Source organism: Nycticebus coucang, chromosome 18 (genome assembly GCF_027406575.1).
Source record: "Nycticebus coucang isolate mNycCou1 chromosome 18, mNycCou1.pri, whole genome shotgun sequence".
In the NCBI taxonomy this organism is placed as follows: domain Eukaryota; kingdom Metazoa; phylum Chordata; class Mammalia; order Primates; family Lorisidae; genus Nycticebus; species Nycticebus coucang.
In genome coordinates this window covers 61,671,037-61,692,291 of record NC_069797.1, presented here as the reverse complement: position 1 = coordinate 61,692,291, position 21,255 = coordinate 61,671,037, and the positions used below count along the sequence as shown (strand labels likewise).

The 21,255-nt window shown below is 47.6% G+C and overlaps 1 protein-coding gene across 14 annotated transcripts in view; it reads right to left on the bottom strand.

Annotated features, from left to right (window-relative positions):
- Positions 1-21,255, bottom strand: part of MAPT (microtubule associated protein tau) — a 114,906-nt gene that overhangs the window by 50,498 nt on the left and 43,153 nt on the right. For all 14 annotated transcript variants that reach the window (XM_053567806.1, XM_053567809.1, XM_053567811.1 and 11 more), the window contains exon 2: positions 3,639-3,788. In XM_053567806.1, coding sequence (XP_053423781.1) covers positions 3,639-3,771 — 133 coding nt within the window. In that variant the 5' untranslated portion in view covers positions 3,772-3,788. The remainder of the gene's footprint in view (positions 1-3,638; positions 3,789-21,255) is intronic.

Sequence of the window (21,255 nt, the reverse complement as noted above, 5' to 3'; positions counted from 1 at the left end):
AAGAACAGTTAATTCCAAATAAGCTTTCAGCACACGCACAGCTCCTTGGTTCTAGAGCTTGAAAAAACCTGCAAATAGGTTCCAGAAGGCTCTGGACAAATGGCGAGGCAGCACCATGCAGGCTGTCTGCTGGGTCTGTTATTATCGACCAGCCTTGACTGCTGGGGCGTAGGGGAATTCATACGGGGCGACGGTGCCCTTCTCCCAATCTGTCCCGAGACTGAAATCCTCATCATCTGCCCTGATCTTGTTAGATTCCTTGGAGGGAGGGAATGCAGAAGAAGACTCTTTTGAATATCTGATCTGGAAAGTGTAACAAGTTAACCATCAATACCTCTCTATTCACTAGGGTGTATTATCTTGCCAGGTAACCAACATTCAGCCACTTCGCAGCTCTCTTTGGTGGTATCCAGTCCTATTTCAACTTTTAGTAACCACTTACTCTATTTTTTTTTTTCTTTTTGAGACAGAGTCTCACTCTGTCACCCAGGGTAGAGTGCAGTGGCATCAGCTTTGCTCACAGCAACCTCAAACTCCTGGGCTCAGTCTCCTGAGTAGCTGGACTACAGGCACTTCCCTCCACACCTGGCTAATTTTTTCATTTTTAGTAGAGACAGGGTCTTGCTTTTGCTCAAGACCCTGAGCAAAAGGCTGGTCTTGAATTCTGGAACTCAAGCGATCCATCTGCCTTGGCCTCTCAGAGTGCTGGGATTACAGGCATGAGCCACTGCGCTCAGCCCCAGCCACTTAAGATACTCTTTATTCTGGTATTTAATGTGTGGTTTCTTGTCATTATTCAGAATAGTCTTCTGTCTCTTACTTAAAATATTGCTAAGAAAGTGACACCTTCTGCCTAGTCAAACCTGTCACTCCCTGTACAAAAACAGCACATTTTAAACCCTGGGTAGGAAGAACTAATTTGATGAGAACTCTTAGGAATTACATGCTTTTGGGGGGAAGTATATTCTTTAGGTAAGCAAATTATATTCAAATGCTTTCCTTTCACAGCAATTAAAAAAAAGGAAGGTTAGCAATTTAAAATTTGCATTAGAACAGCTTTAGATTTATAGAAAGTTTGCAAAGATAGTACAGAGAGTATACCTTACTCTCAGTTTCCCCTGTGGTTAACATCTTATTTTTATTGTTGTTAACATCTTAGATTATTTCTTTCCAAAGGAAAAGTTGAACAGCTTGATGAGAATATTTCTGATTGTACATGAAACCAGCACATTGTACCCCTTGATTGCACTAATGTACACAGCTATGATTTAACAATAATTAAAAAAACAAAAAAGATACTGTGGGAAAAAAAATCTTAGATTATTACAGGGCATCTGTTGCAACGCAATATATATTTTTAACTTAATTTTTAGAGCAGGCTGCTCTGCCTCTAAATCAATGTCATTGTTCCTTGGCACAATTCAGTATGTTGGGGATTCCGCCCACAGGAGTTTAGAGAGGAAACTCCTCCTGACCTGTAAAGGGGAAGTGACCAGCCTTCAGGGGCTGCTGTGAGCATCACCTGAGATCCTTGGTGGCAAAAGCCCTTGGCCAACAGTAGTGTTCTACAAAAATGCCCGAGTTATCATCGTAAGGAATTTCCCTGATAAGCAGGGCGGCCATCTACTTTGTTACCTAAATTGGGATGCTTGAAAGTGAAAACCGAGCTACTAATAATGACGCAGAGCAATATGATGGACACATGTGCCCTGTCCTTGCACCTGGTGAGGGGGCTCCTGGGGGTCTTTGTCAGGAAAACAGGCAAAACCTGGTTCCCAGTCGCAATTCTCCCCACAGCAGCGCTACCCTGCCAGGAGGCAGCTGGTTTCAAAAGGCTAAATTTGGGGGTTTGGAGCTTGAGGGCCGCCACCCCTCCCTCAACTGATACCCTGGTAATGAGGTGGTTGGGGAGAGAGCAGGGAAGGCCCATGGGGGGAGGAGGAGAGAGGAGCAGAAAGTGGAGTGGAGAGGATCCAGCGAGTAAGGGACTGAGAAGGATTTAAAGGAAAATAGATTTCTGAACTTGGCCTCCCAGCTGCATTCGTGGGGAGCTGAAACTCCAGCCATTGTGTGGAGGCTGCACGTTCCCAAGCCCACGTGCTGACTGACCTCCCCACCCCCTGCAGGGTGGCTCTGCTTTCCCTCACTCCCCTCACTCTGAGCTTCCCAGCCCCTGAGCACCACCAGCCCTTCACACACGGTTTGTCACGTTGTCCTTCCCTTCCCTCCAGCCAACCTGCACCCACTTTTCCAATTCCCAAGTTCCTCTTAATCCAACACCTTCCCCTGTATCAACAGATGGAATCTAGCCTTTGAAAACACCCTCCCTCCCCCCAAGCCTTGAAACCTCTCCCAGCTCCACGTGTGGGACACCTGGTGGTCCCGGCTTCCCACTCCCAGGAGCTGCCCGGTGACCCCACCTCCAGGGACCTTCCTGATATCTGTACCCAGTAGAGGTCCCGCTCCACCTTGGAGCTCCACAACTACTATCACCACCCACACCCACAAAATGCAGAGTATTTTGTTATTTTTAGCATTAAAAGAGAAAAGCAGGCTGTTTGCCACTTTGTCTCCTCAGAAATGGTCCAGAGGCGGGACTGAGTCCTCACTCTGGGTGGCAGCCTGGGCTGCTCCTGGAGCTGCCAGCAACACCTGTGGGAGAACAGCTCCCTGTGACACAACCCAGTGTCCCTGGGCCCGTGTCACACGGGACCCAAGGGGGCTCTGCTGCTCCCTGGGGCTCCCTGAACATGACAGCAGTGAAACGAAACACACTTATTTGGAAGGGGAAAGGACAAGGCCATGACAATTTGGCTACAAGACCTTATTATAGAACATTTAGAAGTTGAAACTGTTACGAAAAAAAAATAAGAAAAAAAGAAGTTGAAAAAAAAAAAAGAAAAAGTAAAAAAGAAGTTGAAACAGTTTATTAGTGTGGATATAATAAGAATCCCAGAGCTAAGCAACTCTTGCCCAGTTGGGGCCATTCAGGCCTAATTTAAGGAAGAATTTTTTTTGTAGAGACAGAGTCTCACTGTACTGCCCTCGGGTAGAGTGCCGTGGCGTCACACGGCTCACAGCAACCTCTAACTCTTGGACTTATGTGATTCTCTTGCCTCAGCCTCCCAAGCAGCTGGGACTATAGGCGCCCGCTACAACACCCGGCTATTTTTTTTGTTGTTGTTGCAGTTTGGCCGAGGCTAGGTTTGAACCCGCCACCTTCGGCATATGGGGCCGGCGCCCTACTCACTGAGCCACAGGCGCTGCCCTAAGGAAGAAATTTTAAAAAGAACTTTTAATGCCATATATTTTACATGCTAATGAATACTACAGATTTATAGGCTCCCAGGTGTGGCGAGAGACTCATAAGAACACCTATGCTCTGTACTGGGAGACTGACAAAGGGCCTGCCATCTTTGTTACACTGCACTCACTCCTGGCAAACTCTCCTTGGGAAAGGTAAATTTCAAATAACCTCACTTTTTGGGTAATCTTGGTCCCCTCAGATTAATGAGGCTTCACTGTGTTGACAATCTAAGACAATAAGTAACTTAAAACTCCTTCACCAATCTGCACACAAACCCCTCCTGCCAGTCCTTGCCAAAGCAAATAGGCTGGCTGTGACCCGAGTCACTAACCTTTTAGGCCATGGTCCATGTCACCCTCCTGGTCTTGCAGCAGGGTATAGTCACCCTGGTCTTTCCTGTCCCCCAGCCCGTACGCCTCAGCATGATCTTCCATCACATCGAACTCCTGGCGGGGCTCAGCCATCCCGGTTTAAGACTCACCTGGGGAAAGAAGGAGGGGTGAGTTCCAGGGAATATGGGGGGCGGGGGTGAGGGGAGTGAGTGGAGGAGTGAGGGGATAGAGGTGCCCCCACTTCATAGCAGGCAGATTTCCCCTACTCCCCTCGCTAAACCGTCAGATGGTCAGCCTCACCCTAAACCCCAGCCAAAGTGACAGTTATGTTTCTGGGCACGTTTAATTTACCAACATCATATGAATTCACAGACAAAACCAGTGGGTGAGGCAAGTTTGGTGGGCCTGACTTGTTATTAGTCCCAGCTTTCTTTCCACTTTATTATAAAATGAATGTTGCTGACTGGTAGTTTTTTTGTTTGTTTTTTGAGTCTCACTGTGCTGCCCTGGTTAGAACACCGTGATGTCATAGCTCACAGTAACTTCAAGTTCTTGGGCTCAAGAGATCCTCCTGCTTCAGCCTCCTAAGTAGCTGGGACCACAGGTGCCCACCACAATACCCAGGCTAGTTTTTCTATTTTTAGTAGAGACAGGTCTTGCTCTTGCTCAGGCTGGTCTTGAACTCCTGACCTCAAGGGATTCACCTGCCTTGGCCTCCCAGAGTGCTAGGATTACAGGCGTGAGCCACCGTGCTGGGCCTATTTTATTCTTGTCTTGAAAACTCCCTCTTTTAGATGCTCTCACTCCCTCCCAATAAACTTTTATACTTTTTTTTTACTTTAGTATGACACACAAAGAACATAGATTTTTTTATTTTTTATTTCTTAGCCCATAAAAACTGTAAATTTATTTATTTATTATTATTTTTTTTTTTGTAGAGACAGAGTCTCACTTTACTGCCCTCGGTAGAGTGCCGTGGCGTCACACGGCTCACAGCAACCTCCAGCTCTTGGGCTTACGTGATTCTCCTGCCTCAGCCTCCCGAGCAGCTGGGAATTTATTTTTTTTTAAGAGACAAGGTCTCATTATGTCTCCCTCAGTAGAGTGCGGTGGCGTCACAGCTCACAGCAACCTCAAACTCTTGGGCTTAAGCGATTCTCTTGCCTCAGCCTCCCAAGCAGCTGGGCCTACAGGCACCCGCCACAACAGTTGGCTATTTTTTTTGTTTGTTTAGCAGGCCAGGCCGGGTTCAAACCCGCCAGCCCCGGTTTATGTGGCCGGTACCCTAACTACTGAGCTATGGATGCCAAGCCAAAACTGTAAATTTAAAAACTGATTTATTATGCTTCCTTATGTTGCTTCATTCTTTTTTAATTTTAGTTTTTCACACCAGTGTTTATTTTATTTATTTATTTCATATAGGGTCTTACTCTGTTTCCTGGTCTAGATTGCAGTAGCTTAATCATAGCTCACTGCAATCTCAAACTCTTGGGCTCATGAGATCCTTCTGCCTCAGCCTCCCAACACCTGGGACCACAGGTGCACATAGAAATGGGAGTTTCACTCTATTGCTAGGGCTGATCCTGAACTCCTTTTGGCTTTAAGGGATCCTCCCATCTCAGCCTCCAAAAGTGTTAGGATTATAGATGTCAACCACTGTGCCTGACCATCCAGATTTATTTAAGCCTTTCATTTTGATTAATGTTTCAAAAATCCCTTCAGCAGGGATTTTTTTTTTTTTTTTGGAGACACAGTCTTACTCTGTTGCCCTTGATAGAGTGCCTTGGCCTCATAGCTCACAGCAATCTCAAACTCCTGGGCTCAAGTGATCCTCTTGCTTCCGCCTCCTGAGTAGCTGGGACTATAGCCATGTGTCACTACGCCTGGCTAGTTTTTCTTTTTAGTAGAGACAAGGTCTTGCTCTTGCTGAGGCTGGTTTGGAACTCCTGAGCTTAAGCAATCCACCTGCCTTGGCCTCCCAGAGTGCTAGGATTAAAGACCACTGTGACCAGCTGACAGGTTTTAATTTTTATACAGTCTAATCCAGGGGTCCTCAAACTGTGGCCCGTGGGCCACATGAGGTGGTGTGATTGTATTTGATCCTGTTTTGTTTTTTTGCTTCAAAGTAAGGTATATGCCGTGTGCGTAGGAATTTGTTCATAGTTTGTTTTTTTTTAACTATAGTCCGGCCGTCCAACGGTCTGAGGGACAGTGAACTGGCCCCCTGTTTAAAAAGTTTGAGGACCCATGGATCTATTTTCCTTTGTGATTTATTCCATTATGCTATGGTACATAAAGATCATCAATATTTTTTTTATGCTTTTAGTGATCCAATTCTTTTTTTTTTTTTTTTTTTTGGCCGGGGCTGGGTTTGAACCCGCCACCTCCGGCATATGGGACTGGCGCCCTACCCGCTGAGCCACAGGAGCCGCCCAGTGATCCAATTCTTTATATTTAATTTATTTATTCACCTGGAATTTATTTAAGTGAATGAGGTAAGAATTGAATATTTTTTCCCCAAAATATAATAGCTAAGCCAAAGTTGCCAGCCTGTCTGTAGATGAATCCGCCCCCTTCCCCAGATGAATGCACATGTAACCTGGCCCCATTTAACTATCAGTTTTGGTGCTCGACCCCCCTGGCTTAAGCCTTGGATCTCAAGTCTTTCAGACATCCTCATCCTCATTTTCTTTTTCAAAACTAGTTGAACTTCTTGTATTTTTTTCTCTTCCAGATGTCCTTTAGAATTTTTTTTTTCTTGAATTCTCAAAGTTCCATTGGAATTTTGGCTGGAATTGTATTATGTGCCAAAACTCTAAAAAATTTCTCTCCACAATATTTGGTTTCCCCACCCAAGAACGTAATATGTTTTAAATTCTGATTTCTGACTCTCTCCACAGGGATAAATGCAGTCCTGCGCCCTTGCTAGGGCTGTATCGCCCAGCACTGTGGGATGCGTTATGGGACCCTCCAGAAAGATGTGATCCCCCAATGGAAAAATCTGTTGCTCAGGGAACTTGTGAGAAGATGGAGTTAGAGCAGTGTTTTTTTGTTTCATTTTGTTTTTTAAGAGACAGAGTCTCATTTTATTGCCCTCCGTAGAGCACTGTGCCATCACAGCTCACAGCAACCTCCAGTTCTTGGGCTTAGGCAATTCTCCTGCCTCAGCCTCCCTAGTAGCTGAGACTACAGGTGCCTGCCACAATGCCTGGCTGTTTTTTGTTGCAGTTTGGCCGGGGCCGGGTTTGAACCTGCCACCCTTGGTATATGGGGCCGGTGCCCTACCCACTAAGCCACAATCATTTTTAATCCAACAGCACACTTGAACCTATAGTTAAACTTCTCTGGCACACTTAAATCATGTTGACTAAAAAATAAATAAATAAAAAGAATTTACTTACTGTGCTTTGAACTTTTGAAAATCATTTAATTAATGGTCTTTAAAATTTTTTGTGGCACACCAGTTGAAAATCACTGAGAGGCAAGTTTCACATGAGAGGGTTGTTCGATTCTTATCTCTACCCTGGTGGTCAGTTTATACCCTGGCGGTCAGTTTATCCCCAATCTAGTGGTTGCCTACATTCCAAAATCATGAATTTTAGGCAGAGGACCTCCTCCAAAGGTGCCAGGGAGAGGGTGTGGGAAGCCAAGAACCTGCACAGGTGACTGCTTGCCACACTCTGCTCGCCACAGAAGTCCCAAAGGTCACTACCTTGCAATGCCCTGAAAAGACAGGCTCACTGATGAGGAAAGTCCTCTTCCTTGGTCACCTAATCCTGCCCCTGATTTGTGTCTGGATCAGAGGAGTAGCTCGTGCTGAGGCCAACAACATCCCTTCTCTGCCACCTGCATACCCCCAAGACCTTAACGAATGGGAAAACTATGGGACACACCAGCTGCTCCCCACCCAGCTGAGTCTGCAGGTGGAGTGAGGTGACCGCTTTGGACTTTGTTCGCAGGCAGGGGCAGTATCCCAGAGGTGCCGCACCTAAAGTGAATCTGGCAGCAGGATGCAGGGCCAAGGGACGAGTAAGGAATGACTATTGGCAGGGAGGTAACTGCAGTGGTCCGGGCATGCAGTAAAAGGCAGAGGTGACAGAAAGGAAGGAACGGATCTAAGAAGTATGTTTGAGAAAATACTAGACTGGGCGTCAAAATCAGGTTGGGGTCAAGGAGAGAGATTAGAATCCAGCATAATATTGGAGGTGGGGACTTGGAAGGCTGAGAAGACACGGCAGAGGGCACACCGCCCAGCAAGGAGGGCAGCTGGTCAAAGATGGGTTCTTCTTTGAGATCTCTGCTTCAGAGAAGGATCCCACCCCGACTACACTTTTATTTTTAATGTCTTCCTTTTATTTTATTTTATTTATTTATTTTGCTGTTTTTGGATGGGGCTGGGTTTGAACCCGCCACCTCTGGCATATGGGGCCAGCGCCCTACTCCTTTGAGCCACAGGCGCCCCACCTGACTGCATTTTTGACTTAATTCATTTGACTTGGTAAGTTCTAGGAAATTTTCCTCCTCACTTGACTTTCATTATAGTTTTAAAATTTTTAAATTAATCTTCATTTTTAATGTCCCCTTTATCTTCAAGTTGAAGGTCAACAATTTTTTGTTTTTTTGAGACAGTCTTACTTTGTCACTCTCAGTAGAGTGCTGTGGGTCGTAACTCACAGCAACCTCCAATTCCTGGGCTCAAGTGATCCTCTTGCCTCAGCCTCCCGAGTAGCTGGGACTGTAGGTGTCCACCACAACGCCTGGTTATTTTTTTTTATTTTTAGTAGAGATGGGGTCTCACTCTTGCTCAGGCTGATCTCAAACTCCTGAGCTGAAGCAATCCTCCATCTTGGCCTCCCAGAGTGCTAGGATTATAGGCCCAAGCCATTGTGGCCGCTAAAGGTCAGCAAATTTTTTCTGCAAAGGGCCAGACAGTAAATATTTCAGGCTTTGAGTGCCACGTGGTCTCTGCTGTAACCATTCAGTGCTGCTGCTGTCACAAGAAAGCAGCCACTAGCGATAAACAAATACCATGGCTGTGTTCCGATAAAACTTTATTTATAGACCTTGGAATTAAAATTTCATGTAGTTTTCATGTGTCATAAAATATCATTCTTATTTTTTTCAACCATTTAAAAATGTAAAAGCCATTCTTAGCTCAAGGCTAGATTTAACCTGTGGGTCACAGTTTGCAGATTCTTTCTTTAGGTTTTTTCCCGTATTTCTTCAACAGTAAAAAAAAAAAAAAAAAATCTGGAAATAAGTCTTAGCAAGAATTACTGTGTGTGTGTTCCAGGCACCCTCTATATTCTCAGTGTGGGTTTTTGCTTTTCATGTTACGTTTTCTTCAGCTGCTTCCAAAGGTCTCCATAGGTTCTGAGCTACGAGCAGGAGAATCAAGAGTCACTCCCAGGAGTTGGGGCAGTGTCCTGTCATTTTGGGGACGTTCTGTGTTTGGCTGCTCAGCTGCCACATCCAGTGCCACAGAGCAGATGACAGGGCAATGGGTCTCACCACTTGGTTTCTAACCATCCCTCTCCCCTTTCTCCCACCTACTCCCCTCCGCCCCAGCAGGGCTGGAGAGAGCAGACACAACACTAGGACTAAGCTGATAAATTACAGGGGCCAAGGCAGAAATTAAGTCATCCCTAAAATGAGGGCTACTATTTACTATGCAAAATAAACAAACTGTGGTTCTTAAGGGCTGGCATCTTCCTTTGAGGAAAAACAGCGGGCTGAGTGGGAAGAAGTCTCTAGGCGGGGGTTCGGGGGAGTTACCCTCACCCTGGTCCTGGGTCAGTCAATGGCCATAGGTTCATGGACCTTCTGATTAGACTTGACTGAAGCCACCTGCCCCATGTTAAGGTTTAGGAACCTACAGACCATGTGAAGAAAGACAAGCCTATGTTCTCCAGCATCCCGGGGTCTACTTGACCTAGGCAGGAGACAGAACTCAGAAAGATGTCCTTGGAAAGCAAAATGAGGTGACTCTTCCTAGTCTTATGACACTGACTGAGCACAAGAATGCCGGCCTTGCTAGGGTGGGGCCTGCCTGGGTCACATAGCACTGCAGCCCTGGGCCGTGTACGAGGGCACCTCATAGGCGTCTCTGCGAGCCTGCACAGTAATCCCTTGAGGTAGATGTCATCATCATCACCCTCAACATAATGATTCCCAGAAACCTGGAAAGTCACCTGCCCAAGGTCACAAGCCAGTATGAGGTGGGCTGGAATGCAAAGCTTGTGTCCTGCTGGAGACACTTGGCTACCTCTCCCTGCTCGTTCTTTCACCCTGGACCAGACAACATTCCCTGACTTTCTGCCTGAGATGCTGGGGGCCAGGTCTGGGTGTGGAAGGTGCAGTGTCAGGACTCACTCCAGTAGCCGGGTGGCCAAGCTGAGTCTCCCAACCTTTCCACACTACAACCCCCAAATCACTTGGTAACTCCTGAGCTCCCCTCCCACAATGACAATAAGTGGGTCCACTGGGCCTGTGTCCTCCGGCTTGAGAGCCAGGTCGGTGACAGGACAGCAGGAGGCTCCAACACAGGCCTGGGTGAGAGGCAGGTGACCCCTCATCCCCGCCGAGGGCCTGTGCTCTCAGCCCGACCTCCATCCTTTCCCACTCCTCATGGACCCGTTTGCCTCCTCCTCAAGGGCCAAGGGTGGGATGATGTCCCTGGAAACTGGACAAAGGACATCTAAGCCAACGGGCAGATGGCACAGCTGTGTCTCCTGGTCCTGGAACTCCTCTGCAAAGGCAGCAGATTGAAAAATACATAAATAAGCAGGCCCCCAGGTGACCATGCCGCTGAGACCAGACATGTCATCACCCCACAGACCCCTGCAATCTAAGCGAGACACTGGACAGGAAGATAAACACGCCAAAGCTGCTCCCCGCAGGCCACCTGCTTTCTCATTCTCCCTCAGTCGGCCTCTCCCTCTCACTTCCTAACAGCGACTCAGAGGCAGGGAGGGGGGAAAGTCGAGTGAAGCCTGGGAATTAAAATGGCTTGTTTCTTAAGGACCCTTGGGCAAGTATTGCCTCTTAACACAAGAAAATGAGAACTAGAGGGTCTCAGAGTCAGTCCCTGTTGGTTTGTAACTAAACCGAGGCACTGGGAGGCCTCCTGAATTGCCCGAGTGCCTTCTCCTGCAGGCTGCACCTCCCAGCCATCATGCCTGGCCAAAAAAAGTTTTACTTTATTTTATTTGAGACATAGTCTCTATCATTTTAAAGTGAACAATTCAGTGGCATTTAGTACTTTCAAGATGCTATGTACCATTACTTTCATCTTGCTCCAAAACATTCTCATTGCCCCAAAAGAAACCCTGGACCATGGCTGGGCATGGTGGCTCATGCCTGTAATCCTAGCACTCTGGGAGGCTGAGGTAAGAGGATCCCTTGAGCTTAGGAGCTCGAGATCAGCCTGAGCAATGTGCCTGTAGTCCCAGCTCCTAGGGAGGCTGAGGCAGAAGACCACTTGAGCCCAGGAGTGTAACGTTGCAGTGAGCTATGATGCACTCTAGCCCAGGCAGCAGAGTAAGACTCTCAACTAAAAACAAAACAAAAACCAAAAAAAAAAAAAAAGAAGAAGAAGAAAAGAAAAGCAACCATGGACGTGTTAAGCAGTTGGTCCCTAATCCCCCCTCCCAGTCTCCCAGTCCCTCATCTACTGTCTGTCACCATGAATTTACCTCTTCTGGGTATTTCACATAAATGGCATCACACAATGCGTGGCCTTTTGTGACTGTCTCCTTTCACTGTCCCTGTCACAGCAGGCTCAGTGCTCACTCCTTGGGTAACAGCCCATTATATGGCTCCAGCACATTGGTTTATCTGTTATCCATTCATCCATTGATGGACACCATAATTTTCTTTTTCTTGGTGGGGGGGGGCCAGAGTTCCACTAAGTCGCCCTCAGTACAGTGCTGTGGCGTCACAGCTCACAGCAACCTCAAACTCTTGGGCTTAAGCGATTCTCTTGCCTCAGCCTCTCAAGTAGCTGGGACTACAGGTGCCCACCACAATGCCTGGCTATTTTTTGGTTGCAGTTGTCATTGTTGTTTTAGCTGGCCCGGGCTGGGTTCCAACCTGCCAACTTCAATGTATGTGGCTGGCACCGTAACCACTGTGCTACAGGCGCCGAGCTGGACACCATAATTTTCTAATAAATTAAAAGTTTGGGAACAAGACAATATGCCACTTTTTATTGTGATTTGTTTCTGAGAACAGCAGGAATGGGGCAGAGGGAGAAGAAAGGTGTGTGTGTGAAGGAAGGAGCAGAGAAGGCCAAGGAAGGAGTCTAGCAGGGACCCCAGACAACCTTTACCTTCCTCATTTTGCCAAGGCTGGGGTCCCTTCCTCAGAAAAATCCCAGGCCTTCAGAGCCACAGGCATGTGCAGAGCAGACCCTGGGTCCTTTTCAATTTCAAACAATAGGGTCTTCCCAGGCGGAGAGTTGAAGCAACCTTTCTGCCTAGCAGAGTTCACGTCTTCGCTACAGCTTATCTGCATAGGGCACCTTTGATTTCTGATCACCTCCTGCTGCCCTCTGGGGGAAAGCAGGACCTCACACACCTCAGAGGCGACCTCTGGAGCACCACTGGGGGACCCTGCTTGTTGCCATTTTCCTGGGCACTTCCCATGACCAAGCATCCAGGCTCCCTGCAAACCAGGGAGGGGCAGGCTGGGAACCCCAGAGAGGTCAAGGACCTGAGGGGCTGACTTGCCCAAGCTCCCTACCCCCCTCCCCACCCCCTCATCCAAAGCAGATCCTCTCCTCCCAGCCACGCTGCCCTGGGCCAGATTCCCAACAGTGAACTTCCCCAGAGGTTGCTAAAACAAAGCCCCAGGCTTTGCTCCAGAACAGACCTCCAAAAACAGAAACCTAGTCCTGCAGTGGGTTGGTAGATTCCCACTGATCTGGGGCCTTTCCTGCTGGATGGAGGCGAAGAGCAAACCACCTCCCTCCACCCAGGCCCTCCTTCCTGTTGCATCTCACTTTCTTACTCAAGGCATCACTGCAGGTGAGTAACTCAGGTTCTGCAGAGGTGAGGGAAAGGGAGCACCCAAACCCTTTGGGCAGTTTTTAATTATCAATAACATGTTTATTTAAGCCTGGAGGAAGAGCCCTTCACAGTCAGGGCATTCTCAGAGAGAACCCGAGAGAAGGATATATTGTCCCCACTTTCTGGATGATGAAACTGGGGCTCAGAGAGGTTTGGTAACCTATTTAGGGTCACAGGGCTAGTAAGTAGCAGCAGGATTTGAACTCTGATATTTTGAGGCTAAAACCCACCTTAAAGCTACTGTATTATTATGGCAGGGCCTCTTTGATTTGTGAAAGGGGAGTTGAAGGTCATGACCCAGTCCTGGGTGGAGTTAAGGGGAAGCCCGAGGCTGGCTGGTCTCCTGCCACCTGGCTCCCCACACTCCGAGGCCCCCAAACCAGGCGAACTGCGGGCCAGTCCAGGCTCTGGACCTCTGGTGCCTACACCCCACGGTCCGGGCTGTTCCCGAACGAGCCTCAGCCCTCGCTAGGGGGCGGCAGACGCCAGCCGGGACTCCAGGGACCGACCCGCCGCTCCGCTGTGACTCAGCGGAACCATAGCCCCAGGGCAGCTCTGGGCCCCAGAGGGACAACTGCTCTTCTTCCCTCCTGGGGTCAAAAAACCCAAACCCGGACTACCTGATAGAGATGGCTGCACAGTTTTGTGACTGTATTGAAAACACTTTGAAAGGATGACTTTATGGCACGTGAATCATACCTGAATAACGTTATTATTTAAAAAAGAAAAAAGAAACAAAAACCTCCTAAACGGATCTGAGATAATGGAAGATCAAGTAGAGATAAACTTAGAATCTGAAAATAACCTTAAAATGAACTTTGTTCTAAAGGTGGTTTTGGGGCTCGGCGCCTGTGGCTCAAGTGGCTAAGGCCCCAGCCACATACACCTGAGCTGGAGGGTTCGAATCCAGCCCAGGCCGCCAAACAACAATGACAACTACAACCAAAAATTAGTGGGCGTTGTGGCGGGCAAGTGTGGTCCCAGCTACTTGGGAGGTGGAGGCAGGAGAATAGCTTGAGCCCTGGAGGTTGCCATAAGCACTCTACCCAGGGCAACAGCTTGAGGCTCTGTCTCAAAAAAAAAAAAAGGTGGTTTTGGCATCTGCATCTGTCTTCCTTTAGCTTAGGTTGCTTTTTTCTGCACCACCATGAATTTGCCAGAGCATTTAGGTGGAAAACAGGATTCCTCTTAATGACAGGAACCATGTTCCAAGCACGTACCTGTATTGTCTTGTTTAAACTGTGCCTGCTTTTATAGCTGGGGAAACTGAGGCACGGGAAGTTTGAGTAGGGTCACACAGTAAGTAGGTAACAGAGCCAGAAGCCAACCTGTTAAAATCAAGCAGTGACTGATAACAGTGAAGGAGACTCAATAGAACCAAAGCTTCTGTTTCCTTTGAGAACTTTCTCCTTTACATGCTAATCTCTAATGCTTAGGGTCCAGCCGTGTTGTTTAAGATATAAAGATTAGTGAAAGGGTTGGATCTTCACCACTCTGGAGGCTACAGACCTCTTCTGTGGTAGCTACTCCCTCGCTGTAAGGGTCTAAGGAGGAGCTGCACCCCTCTTCTCTCCCACCCCTCACAAGTGGCACTGTACGCAGGCAGTCACAAGTGGCCTCAGAGTGGCTCTGAAGTGTGAGCTTGTCAAGTCACATCATGGCTTGCCACAGAATGTTCTAGAGCTGAGTCAGAATAACTAATAATAATAAAAGACCCAGATTTCAAACAGGACTGCCAAATTAAATGGAGAGAAGATAAGGGTCACACAGAGAAGCAGCTGGAATAATTCTGGCTTCAATCCAAAGTGAATAATCAATGATTGTATGAAAGCGTGAATGAAAGCATCTCCTTTGGGGGAGGAGGTGGGACTGCTGTGTGCACACGCACATGTCATGGCTGATGTCCCCTGGCTCATGCTAGCATCATAAAAAAATTCAGATAGTGTCCAAGAGGACAATTCTGGGTTTTGTTTTTGTTTGTTTTCTTTAAAGTTTCTTTACTCTCAATTCCATGACAGATTACAATTCTGGTTTTAAGTTTTCTGTTTGTTTGTTTGTTTTTAACTAAAAGCCTCTTTCCTCCATTGGTATAGCCAAATGGTGCCTGAGAATCTGTCTTGCTAGGGTGGCCTTTGTTTTCCTAATAACTACAGTAGCTTTTCCTCCAACCCTCTTTCTGATAAGTCTTTGATGGGGAAGAGCCTTCCCTGAGGACAGCAGCAGTGGTGTGAGATACCTTGACAGTGGCAGAGGCTGCCCCCCCAACATCCCTGGTCACCACTTTAATTTAACCCGAAATGAATATTGTGAACTCAGAGCCCCAGATAAATGAAAAAGGAGTTTACTAAATGAGACCACCTTGTACCAGTTATTCTGGAGCAAAAAAGCTGCTTTTCTATTCATGGGTTGATGGGCATTTGGGCTGCTTTCCCGACTTGGCAATTATGAGTTGGGCTGCAATAAACATTCTGGTGCAAATGTCTTTTTTGTGGTATATGTATATCATGGAATACTATGCAGCCATAAAATGATGGAGAGTTTACATCTTTTATGTTTACCTGGATGGAGCTGGAACATATTCTTCTTAGTAAAGTATTTCAAGAATGGAAAAAAAGTATCTAATGTACTCAATACTTATGAAACCAATATATAATCACTTACACATTCATACAAATGATAGTCCAGAAAGAAGGATGGGAGAAGACAAGTGGAGGGAGGGGATTTGGTAGGATCTCACCTAATGTGCGAAATGCAAGGGTACATTTCAAAACAACTAAGAGTATATTATAGGCAGTGCCTATTGCTCAAAGGAGTAGGGCGCTGGCCCCGTATGCCGGAGGTGGCAGGTTCAAACCCACCCTGGCCAAAAACTGCAAAAAAAAAAAGAGTATATTATAAATGTCTTACTACAAAAAATAAGTGAGGTGATGGTTATGATAATCAGTTTGAGTTAAGCATTGCACATAGTATATCAAATCATCACATTGTACCCCATAAATGTATACAGTTATGATTTAATAAAAATTAAATTCAAAATAAAAGCTGCTTTTCTTGGGCAAACCTCTCTTATTGTTTAAGGGAGGGGGTGTTTATACAGTACTTTATAAAAGTGATTCATCGTCATTATTTAAAAGTTAAATGCTATCATGTGCAGGGAGAAAGCAAACTAACCACTGTAAACATTTTAGGGATCATCCGTGCAGACCCCTCTCCTACATACACATACAGTTTTCCCTAAATGAGACTACATTATACCAGTTATTCTGTAGCCTACTTGAGTCACTTAGCAATATGCTGATTTTATAACAATAAGCTTTGTCGTAACTTCGGGCTGATCTCCAATGGGTATAATTTCTAGCATTGCTGCTGGGAGGGGTCTCTACCCTCCAGCTCTTACAGGCAGCAAATGATCCGCGAACCAACTCTATATTTTGCTTAAAAGTGCTGAGGGAGGGGGCAGTCTGACCTCCCCTCCCCTTTTTAGCTTTGCATATTTTCCCTTAATAATGGCAGTAAATATTTCTATAGCTGGGCAGTATTTGCATGTTTATCTCAATCCTTACATCCACCTATTTGAAGCAGGGGCTGTTATTATCTTGTCCCCATTTTCCACACTGATGCTCAGCTACCTAGGCTGAGGATGGATACCTGTGGCTTTGAAACTGCAGTCCTTGCCTTCAGTTTGACACCAGGAGGGTCTTTGGAGATGTCAGCTCGCCAAGCATGGAGCCCCACTAGAGGCCCAATCATAGGAGGAGCTGCTCCTATTGTACCTCTGTGAGGGACACAGGCCATCTCTGTCTATTTTGCAGTTGGGGAAACCAAGATACAAAAAGATTGAGGGGCCTGAAGTGGACCCAGAGACAGTGGCGGAGCTGGAGAGTTCAGTCTTGGAATGGGAAGTCTGAGGAAGAGCCAGAGGGTTTGTGGGTCTATCGGAGCCATGTCACAGCCGTTCTCTCATGATGAATGGGCCTCTCACGGTCTGGCTCTTGCCTCAGCAGCGCTTCCAGGCACTGTGAGGCCTCTCAGAGGCATGCTCAGGCCACTTACCAAAAGCACATTATGGGCTCTTGGAAGCACCTACTCCTCCATTAGCCATTACTGGGACCGATTAATTGCTCTTAGGTTGTCTCCAATGAATAAACTTTGCCAACAGGGCATGGACTCACCCTCACAGCAGGGAAGGCGAAGCACCCTGCACCCTCCACGTAGGCCCAAGGATGAGCCTGGGGGTCTCTTGTCCGGCTTCCCCTTGGACCTAGGGCTCTCCTGTGAAACTGGTCTCATGGTTTGGAGAGGCCAAGTTTGTATCTACCCCCACAGGTGCGCCGAGAGGCCATCTAGCCCCACCCTCTTTCCTAAATGCACCAAGTCCCAGCCTTGTTAGCTGGACTCCCTGAGCCCTTGGTTTCCAAGGTACAGGCACTGGCCAAATCTTCCTGAGGGACCCTCATTCCCAGCTCAGATCTCTCCATGGGTCTGGGTGGAAAAGAATCTCAAGCTGGAATCAATAATTCTATGTTTAAGGCTGAGTGGAGGCCACTCATCAGGTGGGCAATGATGTAACAGGGGGTTGATGACGTACCTGTTTTGGTGAAGGTCACCGAAAAACTTTGTGCGCAAGAAGCGCTTTAGTGAACTGTGATGTTACTTACTGATGTGCCATGCTGTCATCACAACACCACTGAGGCGTAAGGGGGCTTTTAGGATAGAAGAGGAGGCTTAGCCCAAAGGGAGAAAGTCAGGGGCCAAAACGAGCTCCTCTGCCTATACCTTCTGTCCCGGTGTGGCGAGGTGACAGCAGAAGAGGCAGGAGGCAGTTTCAGGTCAGCCTGGAGCGGAGAGTGAAGGGAGCTTTGGGGATGGTGCCAGGAGTTGTAGAGTGAAGGGAAACGGAATTTCCAGGCAAAGTGACAGGTAGGCACAGGGAGGATGTGGAAGGGGACCTGGGGAGGCAGAGGGCCTGGAACTTCCCACACCAAAGTCTCAGGATCTTTCGGGATCATGTCCAGGAGCTCTGGGAGGTAGGAGTTTGAGAGGCCACAGAGAATGGCCAGAAATTGGCTCTATTTGCTCTGATGTTTCATTAAATGGGGACAACAAGGAAGACAGGGAGGAGAAGAAATGGGAAGGAAAGGTGGTAGTTTTTTTTGTTTTTGTAGAGACAGAGTCTCACCGTACCGCCCTCGGGTAGAGTGCCGTGGCGTCACACGGCTCACAGCAACCTCTAACTCCTGGGCTTACGCGATTCTCCTGCCTCAGCCTCCTGAGCAGCTGGGACTACAGGCGCCCGCCACAATGCCCGGCTATTTTTCTGTTGCAGTTTGGCCGGGGCCGGGTCCGAACCCACCACCCTCGGCACATGGGGCCGGCGCCCTACTCACTGAGCCACAGGCGTCGCCCGGAAAGGTGGTAGTTTTTAAGCTGTTTTGCCTTCTATTTTTTGAGTCTGAGGACATACTCTGAAAGCCTCGGGGGCAGAGGAGGATGGCGGGAGTCCATCGCTAATCAGCAGTTGTAATGACTGACTATACCCAGCACAGTCTTGGAAGGATGGAAAACAAACGGTGTCCTCTGAACACACATAAGAACTGCCCAGACAGGTCAAGCACACCCACCCCTGAATCTCCTCTTTGACAGAGATGCCCAGACACTTGTTAAGGACAGTGCTGTGTTGGGTGTTGGGCCAGGCTGCCCAGGGTCCATTCCAAATCCTTCCCCAACAAGCTGTGTGACCCTAGGTGAGTCACTCAAACTCTCAGAACCTCAGCTGTCTTATCTATAAAATGTGGGGATTAAATAAGTTAAATTAATACATGTCAAGTGCTTAGAACCACCTCTGGCTCCTAGTAAGACTCTATAGAAGTGTCACCTAAGGTCACCATTAACACCTTATCATCCATCAATTTAGCCAACCCTTTCTGTATTCTGTTTGTAGCTTTAGACTAAACAGCTTCTAAGGGCAAAGAGCTCTACTCCATTCTGGGTCCCATACAGAGAAGGCTTTGCCTAGATTTGCATTATAATGCCCCAGCCCCAGTCTGAGTTTGGAGAGGCGCCTGGAGCTAGTTCTAGAATGGGGAAATGCCCCAGGAAGCAAAAGAAAGACTGTGAGAACCAGTAACTCTCTAAAGGCTCTTGTTTGACAGTATCCATGACACGTGGTGCCCCTTGGCCCTTCTGAGGCAGGCTCTGGCCAGGCAGGGCAGATGGCGGACCCTGTGAGATCATCCCCCGGTCCCGTGACACCCTGGGGACGGGGCCAAAACCATGTCCTCGTGCACCCTGAATGAAGCCAACTGCTTGTAAGGAGGAAGAATCCTACACACTGGCCTAGAGAGGTCCGTGCAGTGTGGAGTGAAAACAGTAGTAAGAGAAATGTACAGAGTTTTTATAAACAAGGAAACCAAGCATGTATGTGTATGTGCAGACAGACTAACGGAGGATATATGCTGGACAGAAGGTCTCTGTGGGAAGAGACGTGCAATTAGGAAGATTTTCTTTTATCAGCATTTGTATCTGTCTCATTATACTGTTGTGTAAACATGAATATGGTATTATGTTGACAGTCTGACGGAAAACAATAAATACATCCCCATTTTGACAAAGTCATCTACGGAGTCATCCCTACAAAACACTTGTCCCACTGGGCCCTGTGATCTGAATCAATTAAAATGGACACATGGGAAACGGATCAGGGGAGACAGGAGAGCAAAGCAGGAGCACAGGCTCAGGTTCTGGGCGGCAGGAACACTATTGCAGAAAAAGCAGGCCCTGTGCAGTGCAAAACGCCCATCAGCCATCGGAAAGGCCGAAGGACAGCCTGGACAACGTTTATGTTCAGAAACAGAAAGGACAGTCACACATCTGGGAGGAAGGGAGCATGAGCAGATGAGAGAGAGAAAAAGCCGGTGACAAAGAAGCACAAAGAAAGTAGACACCTGCTGGGTAACAAAGTCCCGCTTGGAAAGTGACAAAACACCACAAAACACCTAGGGGTGGAAGAGGGGAGGGGGCCCACAGGGAGAGACCTCAGAGCACCTGAGTCATTAGGAGGGAGCCCCAGGAAGTGAGAGGCTTGCTGTCCTTCCCGCCTTGCGTTGGAGAGGCTCCCAGGGACTTCCAAGTGTCTTGGGGAATGACTATCAAAAGCATAAAGGAACATTAAAGCACTGAATTGTAACTTTAAGTGGGGGAATTTTATGGTATGTGAATTATCATCTCAATAAAAATGTTTTTTAAAAGTTGCAAAGGCGGCTCAAATGTAAATTTATTTTCTTTTGCTCCATCTAAAAATAGAGATGCCCTTCAGTCTTCCTGGGGGTGGGGAGTTGCGACCTCCCAGCTGGCCTGCAGAGACCAGTGTGTTCAGGCTTGGCTTCCCCAGGTCTCCTGTCTTGCAGCAGGAGTAAAAAGCAATTCACCCTGAGGAATGCTTTGTACACAGATCTTTCCACCTGCCAATCTGGCTTTGGTTCAAACTTGATTGCTAGGAAGAATCTGTGCTGAAACAAACCACAAAGGTGCTTCCCATTGTTTGTACAGTCTCAGAAGCTTCTGCTAAGCAGATGGCCCTGGGATGGGATGAGCAGAGGCCCTGGCTCAAATGTGGGGCTGGGGCTCACCAGGGAGTATGGGGGCACCGGGAAAATCATAATGTGCCCAGGCGTGGTGGCTCACACCTATAATCCCAGCACTTTGGGAGGCCAAGGCGGGAGGATTGCATGAGCCCAGGAATTTGAGGTTGCTGTGAGCTGTGACAATGCTATAGCCCTCCAGCCTGGGCAACAGAGCAAAATCCTGTCTCAAAAAAAAAAAAAAAAGAAAGAAAGAAAAGAAATGTGTAGTGGGCAGTATTACCATCCCTCCGCTGGACAATGGGCCAGCCTTTACTGTTGTACATGTCACATCACATACCAACTGTGTACCCCATGGAGTCCTACTAGACTAAGTTCCTTGAGGGCAGAGACTCCTGCACTTAGTTTTTTAACTCGGTGCTTGGCAAGGGGCAGTGCTCCATGAGTAAGTAGACAAAGGGAAGAATGAAGGTTTAATGAATGCCATTCCTCACCTTTTGTCAACTGACGCCAGAGACCCTGACTGCTAACAGCCTCTTACTGCCAGGCCTCTGCATGTGCTAGTCCGCCTGCCAGGAAAGCCCTCCCACCTCGGCCTCCCGGAGTGCTACGATTACAAGCAGGAGCCACCGTGCCCCGCCCCATTTTGGCTCTTTCTCTCCCTCCCTGCAAACAGACTTGTTGTCCATGCCCAGGTGTTAATGCTTGGCTAAGCCAGGATCATATCATCCTGGGTTCTTGAGCTTGGAAAAAGCACCTTAATAGCACCAAAAGTGGGCATCTAGCTCTTCTGGAACCCTTCCAATGACAGGGAGTTCATTATCTCTTGAAGGGGCTCATGCTATTTTAGTCATCTTTGATTGACAGCGAGTTTTTCTTTCTACAGCTAGAAACTGTGCTCCTGAAACTTTGACAAATTGGTTCTGTTCAGCCTCCTGGAGCCACACAGAACATGTCAGCCCTTCTTC